We start from the raw sequence: 7804 nt of genomic DNA on the forward strand, positions 1-7804 counted from the left end.
CTGGAGACCGAACCCAGGGCCTTGCGCTTTCTAGGCAAGCGCTCTACCACTGAGCTAAATCCCCAACCCTAAGACATCTTTTCTACAGTGCCTGTAATACTGCCATTATTATAACTGATCCTTAGAGTTAAGTCAGAGTACACATTGAAAGTGGGCCGGAGAGATGGCTCAGTGGTTAAGAGCACTGGTTGTTCTTCCAGAGGTCCTGAGTTCAATTCCCAGCAACCACATGGTGGCTCACAACCATCTGCAATGTGATCCAATGCCCTCTTCTGTGTGTGACAGCCACAGTGTTCTCCTATATTTAAAATAATTCTTAAAAAAAGAAAAGTACGAAAGTTTCTTTACTTTCTATAAGAAAAGAAAAGGCTCAAAGTAGAATCTTGAGGCAGAAGGAGCTGTGTTTCGGGCGCCATGCAGGAAGGCAGGCTACGCTCTCTCCAGTACCGAGAATATTGATCAGCATGGCTAGTTACCACTTAAAAAACATCGTCAATCAACCTCAGTCTGTTAAAAACAAGACCAACCACAGCTATCTACTGGACCATGAGTTTAAGGTCTTCAATCAAAGTTACATTTCCCTGCCCTTCCTTCTGGCTTTATGGGACCTTGCCTTCAAACCAACTCATGCTGTTAAGAATGGGAAAGGAGGGGTTGGGGATTTAGCTCAGTGGTAGAGCACTTGCCTAGCAAGCGCAAGGCCCTGGGTTCGGTCCCCGGCTCTGGAAAAAAGAAAAGAAAAAAAAATGGGAAAGGAACCCCAAGAGGCCCAGGGTCCTGGGTGTGAATTCAGACTCCAGTCTTATGAGAGGGGTTAGAGGTACAGCTGCGAGCAGCATATAGGGCGGACACAACATTTAGCTCAGTCACAGACAAGCAGGCGCACCCTGGAATCTTGCCTCTTCCCTAGCTCGGGAAGCTGTGTAAGCTCCTCAGGAAATGTTTCCACGGGAGACCTGGGCCTGTGATGGAGTGGTATGTGGAGGTGGCCAGGGGGCAGCGGGAACATCTATAGGACCGCGCAGTAATGAAATCCCCCTAGTGAGAAAAGTAGCCTCTCTAGGAAGGGGGACCCTCAGAGCCCAGAGTGACGTCTCTGTTACGCAACAGGAACTGGAAGAAAGAACTTCCGGGGCACGGGGATCAACTTCCCACGGGGCCTGGTCTCTGACTTTCCTGCAGGCGTCTGTGCAGTGAACGGGCTCCTGTACGTGGTCGGAGGGGACGATGGATCGTGCAATCTGGCTTCAGTCGAGTACTATAACCCAGTCACAGACAAGTGGACGCTGCTGCCCACCAACATGAGCACTGGGAGGAGCTACGCAGGTCAGTGGGTTTCAGCTTCAGGGGCTGGAAGGGATGGGAGCCTGCTTAGCTGGGAACCTAAAGCCTCCTGCAGGGTTATCCGGTAATTGTCACAGGGCCACGTGTCCTCACTGTGTGCCTATCTGTGACCCTGAAGGAAGCCTCTGTTTTCCTCCTGACCTGAACTGTGATTGCCTTGGCCACTCCTGGTTCATTCTGAGACACACATGTAGGTGGGAGAGCATAGGTCTGTCTGCACAGTGGGAACACCAGACCCTATAGAAGGTTGTGAACGGGGTGCTTTAAGATGGCAGTCGGGCCGGTCTGTGGGAGACGGCTCTGTTGGATTCTGGGTAATCACATACACAATCTGCCTCTGGTTGTGCACTTCTTATGTTATTTTCATGTTGTTGTGACAAGTTCCTGAGAGGAACTCTGTGTGTGTGTGTGTGTGTGTGTGTGTGTGTGTGTGTGTCTATATGTATGGTATGTATGTGTGTGTATGCATGTGTGTATGAATTTGTGTATGTATGGTATATATGTGTGTGTGTGTGTGTGTGTGTGTTATGTGTATCTGTGTGCATCTATGTGTATGTGTGTTTACGCCCTTGTGCCTGCGTGTCAGGAAGGGTTTATTTTGTGTCATGGTTTCAGGAATTTCAGTCCTTTGTTCCTCGGCTACTTTGTTTCTGGGTGGCTGAGAGGCTCAGCATGTAGGACGGTACAGGCAGCTTGTGGGAGAATGGATCCTGGAAGTCAAGCTGCAGAGAAACCTGAGTGGGTCTGGTTCAAGTGCCTTTCAGTGGCACCTCCAGTGACTCCTTCTCTCCACTTCCTAAGGTTTCTTTCACCTCCCAGAATAGCAAGGCCAACTGGGCTCCAAACTTTCCACACTCGCCTGCAGTGGCTTCTCCGTATTCCAACTGTAACTCCCTGCCGGTGTGTGAGGTAGGGTGCGTACACTCCCTCGCATCTTCTCAGCAGCCCTCAGGCTAAGTTGGACTGCACTCTGCGTCTCACAGCTGAATTCTGGAGACTGTCGGTAATCACCAAAGGCCATTACATTGCTAATAAGCACGCACCAAACAGGTCTGACTTTCAGCTAAGCCACGCCCCTTATGACGTCCCTGCCCAGGGCTGAGTTAAGAGGCTGGGCAGTCATGGATAGACTGGCAGAGAGGGTGTGGTGCCAAGGTGAGTGCAGCTCAAGAGTTGATGCTGCTGAGGTAAGAGATCCTCCGGAGAGGAGAAATACAAGCCTAGCTTCTTAACATTTAGATACAAGCAGATTAAATGTTTGTTTACCGAGCACACACAACGTGTCTTCCATTATCCCAACTATTTAAAAAATTATGATCTGGTGTCACAAACGTCTTGGCTCCTGCGTTTCTCCTCCTACCCATTTCCCACGAGACAGGTCAGCCATTCCATCTTTCTTAGGTTTCAGGACGGGATGATTGTGTCCGCGCTCGAGGCGAGGACCTCATGTTCCCTCCCCCAGCCCCACAATGCATTTCTATTGCTTTCCCCTTCTCTAAGCATTTGCACACTCCTCTATTTCCTTCTTTAAGACATTGGAAGTGTTTTGACCCTGATTCTGTTCTTTTCTTTTTTTTTTTTTTTTTCGGAGTTGGGGACCGAACCCAGGACCTTGCGCTTGCTAGGCAAGCGCTCTACCACTGAGCTAAATCCCCAACCCCCTGATTCTGTTCTCAGGAAAATCAGTACCTTTCTTCCTGAAGCCACAGAGGGAGACAGAGGGCGCTTCACCTCCTTGTTAATAAGAAGTGGGTGGGACCTTTTGGCCCCACCTCCTTGTTAATGAAAGTGGGTGGGATCCTCACAGGCCCCACCTCCTTGATAATGAGAGTGAGTGGGATCCTCACAGGCCCCACCTCCTTGGTAATGGGACGTGGGTGGGATCCTCAGGCCCCACCTCCTTGTTAATGAAAAGTGGGTGGGATCCTCACAGGCCCCACCTCTGCGTAATGAGAAGTGGGTGGGATCCTCGGGCTCCACTTCCACGTTAATGAGAAGTAGTGGGTTGAGTTGGACCCATTAGGATTTCACACGTGTGCTAAATATTCCAAAAGCCCGTCCGCCCTCTCTGGAACTGACGGGAAGGAGACAATCAAGGCGTTTTGTACCAGCTGACCGAGTGAGTGTGTTATCTCAAAACCTAGGGAATGGGTCTGATGTGCAAAGATTTAATGCCTGTATTACTAATCTGGGCATTGCTTGTAACAGTATCCCCTCTCCTTCCCTGGAAATTGTAATAATTAATGTCTGACACCAGGGAAATAGTTAAATATCCTATGGAGTGTTTATTCAGGGGTGTACCTTTCTATCTTTTTAAAAATTAAAAATAGACACTTTTCATACCGTACATTCTGATTTTACAATTCCCTGTCCCTAAACTCCTCTGAACTCGTCCTCCCCAGCTCCCTTGGTTTTAAGGTCCTGAGGAAGTGCTCATGCCTGACCCGTTGGATTGAAGGAGGACTCAGGCTGTCCGTGCCTAGTGCGCTGACTGCTCTGGTGTCTTTAGAGGAGAGGGAATTTGAAGAGTTGTCAGTTCTGGGAATGGATACCGAAGTCCCAGATCTGCCACTAGCCCTGGGTCCCCAGACAAGGCATTCAGTCTGCCTGGACCTCTGTTGTCCAACCCGTAGAGATACAATTAGATTGAGCCTCTGAGGGCTTTCAGGAGAATGAAACGTGATACTGTGTGTAAAGTTTGTAGTAGGGTGCCTGCCTGGTGTGAGTCACCACAGGCTAACACATTCTGGTTATTATTAGAAGCTGGGAAGGATTGCAAAGTTAACGGTCTGTTCTGTTTGTATGAAGGGATAAAATACTTTCCCCTTGAATTGTTCTGAATTTTCCAAATTTTCCATAACGAGAGCGCATTTCTTTTCTAGTAAAAACGCTTGTATAAAAACACTACCCGAAAACACTGTAAGAGCCAGCTTTTGGAAAATATTAGTGAGAGAGGTATCTGCCGTCCAAGAGGGACTGCTAGGGCCAGATGGTACCTTCTGGTCCTGAGTCAGGGTCTGCCTTTCCTCACACCTCTAGCCAGGAATTAGCAGGGAACCGATGTCTTAGCAAAATATCTCCGATCCCTCCCTCTAGTCAGGGTATGTTCCCTTAATCTCATCTTCCGTTAGAATATCTTCTAGCTGTAGGAATATGTTAAAATAAATTTCCAGCAAACATGTTCACTTGAGGGAACTTTCTCAGATAGGATTTTAGTAGCAGGTTCCAGAAACCTGGCTGGTAATGATCTCCGCCAGGATGAGGGGTCCTGGTCCCAGCCAGGAAGAAGTGGACATATTGTCATCACAACACACAAGGCTTGGCTTGCCTTGCAGTCTCTCAGTGGCTAGGACTGGGCCACAAGCACTTGGATTGGATCAGCAGCCTAGGAGGCCGAGTTTGTCACTAGCTGGCGTCTATAGCAGAGGACGGAGCGTGGAATGTACTCTCTTAGCCTCTAGGGTCTTCACATAGAGGATTAGACTGAGACTCGCGTTATACATGGATTTACCGAGTCAGGACCTCAACGTGGTTAAGTTTCCCTAACCGGTGATACACAGCATGTGTCTGGGAACTGAGCACGGGTTGAAGATCTCAGCTCTAGGACAGGGAGCAGTAGCGGAAGTGGGAATTCGCGGGGTGGTATGGGAAGAGCCTGCAGACATGCGCTGTCGAGATCGTGCGCGCAGAAACTGCCCACTGCTGGCCGCGGTAGCACGTGACCCTTGGGGCTCCCACCGCCTGTGACTTTGGGTGTTACAGCTTCCTAGGACTCCTTCGGGACTCCGGATAACTTAGGAGGGGCTAATGTAACTTTCCCTTTCGTGTTAGGTGTTGCTGTGATTCACAAATCCTTGTGACCTGAACTCCCTCAGCCAGGAGGTGGAGGAAGAAGCTGCAGGGCACTGCCTGTGGCAGCGGGACCACGACAAGTGATGAGATGGATTGGGAGGCTCTGCCATGGGTCGACAACTACCTTCATTGTCTCGGCAGACCAACCTCAACCCTCTCCGCGTGGACACCGGTGACCCACCTTCTGCTCCAAGGTGCTTTGGATTCTGCCCTAAACAGTTGAGTTCCTGACAGCCCCAGCAGCACCCTAGGGCGCGCACACTCGGGAACGTGTGCGCGCGTGAGTGCGTGCGTGTGTGCGTGTGTGCGTGTGTGTAAAACATTTCATTCAGTCGGGGCTGGACCTGTGTGATTGTCTACTGGATTTATTTACTACTGATCTTTCTACTATGCTAAAACTTGTACAAACATCTTTCTGGACTCACCCAGTGGGACCCTAGACTACTAAAGATGCTGTCTTCTGGAGGTCCAGACAGAACTAGCCAAAAGCAGCATTCTAACCGTATCTGGGACCATGACTTGACTACTGCAGCTGCGTGGAAGAGCAGGGGCGTCCTCAAAGCTGCTCTGCGGCCTCTCCCTGTGCCGCTGCCTCCTCCTCGACTGCACTCTAGGGGGCGGATGAGAACGGTTTTGCCTTCACATTTTGGCCTCTACTCCCCGATGCCATGAATTCCAGATTTGGAGGATTTTGTGTCTTCTCAGCAGGGAAAAACAAACTCTTCAGACAAGCCCCAGGGAAAAAAACACTGGAGAGAAATAGACAAGAAAAGCAAGCGGGCAAGCAAGTAAAAGAAGAAAGTGGTGGGACTGGTAATATGGCTCAGTGGTTAGGAACACTGACTGCTCTCCCAGAGGTCCCGAGTTCAAATCCCAGCAACCACATGGGGGCTTACAACCATCCGTAATGGGATCCGATGCCCTCTTCTGGTGTGTCTGAGGACAGCGACAGCATACTCATATACATTAAATAAATAAGTAAATAAATAATCTTAAAAAAAAAAAAAAAAAGCAAGCAAGGAAGCAGACAGAGAAACCAAAGCGGCCTGGATTCAGTCCCCAGGCCCGGCAGCCTCAGAGAGGGAAGGACCCTGTTTCGATTGCTCTCAGGGCACCCACCTTATTTATCATGCCTGTTATGTGGGCCGACTTATCCACGGTATCGGCTCTCACGTGGAGGATAAGTAAAAGGTCACCCTGCCACCCCAAACCCAGAGTTAGGCTTGTCCCTAGGTCAGGAGTGGCCACATAACTCCGAGGGACATGAAGGATTCTAAGAAACATGCTGGCTGGATCCGGCCCTCGGCACTCTGTGAGGATGGTCAGGGCTGCTTGTGTCCTGTCTTCCCTTTCTCATGCTTCCTTCTAGTCCAGGGTCCGTATCCTCTCCCCGGCTCCGAAGCACCCCTTTTTACTTTCCCTTCGGGGAAGGGCCCTGGGCTGGAGATGCTCCTCAAAGACGCTTGTATTTTAAAAATGGAAGCAACTCAGGAAAGTTTTGCTCAGCCACAGATGAAAACTATTAAAAATGTAACTTCAAGCCCCTGGGGTGGTGTTTGGACGCACACGGAAGCAGACGCGTCAAGGGTTGGGCTGTGCTCGTAAGAGCATGAGTTTGATCTCTAAGCACTGACATTAAAAAAAAATCTGAGCACAGCAGCTTACGTCTCCTATCTCAAAGTGAGGAAGGCAGACACTGGAAGATTTCTGAGGCTTTTGGGGGGTGGGGGCAGTCAACCCTGGCTAACCAGAAGGTCTCAGTCTCCGGCCTCAGGGAGAGACTCGCCAAACAAACTGTGGATCCTGCAGACCAACGTTAAAGGTTGACCTTTGGCCTCTACACACACTCTTCCCCCGACACCCATGAACATCAACCCTAAACTCTTCTTACACCAACGAACTGCTTGTCTTGGAATCGTTGCCCTTGGAGGGAGACTCTGTGGCCGGAGAACAGTTTCATACCCAGGAGACATCAGAGTCCGTGCAGAGGAGACCAAGGGACTTTGTGAACTCTCACTCTGGAGTTCAGACACAAGTAGGTTCTTCAAAGCACATTCTGTAGGAGGTTGGTGCCCGCTGTCCTCTCTGCCTTTGGAAGCTTCTCCACTAGACAGCCCCTGAGTAGTTCCTGAGCGCCCTTCCATGAGGGTGAACCTTACTTCCTAATGTCAAGCAGAAGTTAGGCACTACCGCATGTAGATAGCTCACAGCCTTAGGAAGAAGCTAGCATAGCCCTCTTTGGGGGACCCAGAGGAAATGTCTCCCAATGGAGGCAAACATCTTCTCAGCTGGTGCTCTGGTTCTCAGCTGTGAGTGGGATTCCACTCATGAAGCCTGGCCCAGCGGTTGGAATGCACTCCACCCCCAGGCCCTTCCCTCAGTGCAAGCCGTGAGGATAAGGTTGGGGATCAGAGTCTAATGAGCTCTTCGCACAGGCACTCTATTTCAGGTGAAAGAACCCCCATTCCCGCCAAGAACCCAGACTTTTGTATTTAGGGGTCACGGTAAGTCTTCCTTTGTGTACTCTTCTCTCCGAGGAAGCTGGCCAGCCACGGTTTCTGCTGGAGCTTTTGCTGTGGGTCCCACCTCGTGCCTCCCTCCCCGTGAA

At 50.2% G+C, this 7804-nt stretch overlaps 1 protein-coding gene across 2 annotated transcripts in view; it reads left to right on the top strand.

Moving 5' to 3' along the window:
• Positions 1 to 6153, top strand: part of Klhl3 (kelch like family member 3) — a 116109-nt gene extending 109956 nt beyond the window's left edge. For both annotated transcript variants that reach the window (XM_032884769.1, XM_032884770.1), the window contains exons 14-15: positions 1183 to 1326; positions 5176 to 6153. In XM_032884769.1, coding sequence (XP_032740660.1) covers positions 1183 to 1326; positions 5176 to 5204 — 173 coding nt within the window. In that variant the 3' untranslated portion in view covers positions 5205 to 6153. The remainder of the gene's footprint in view (positions 1 to 1182; positions 1327 to 5175) is intronic.
• The last annotated feature ends 1651 nt before the right edge of the window (positions 6154 to 7804 follow it).

Source organism: Rattus rattus, chromosome 14 (assembly GCF_011064425.1).
Source record: "Rattus rattus isolate New Zealand chromosome 14, Rrattus_CSIRO_v1, whole genome shotgun sequence".
Lineage (NCBI taxonomy): Eukaryota > Metazoa > Chordata > Mammalia > Rodentia > Muridae > Rattus > Rattus rattus.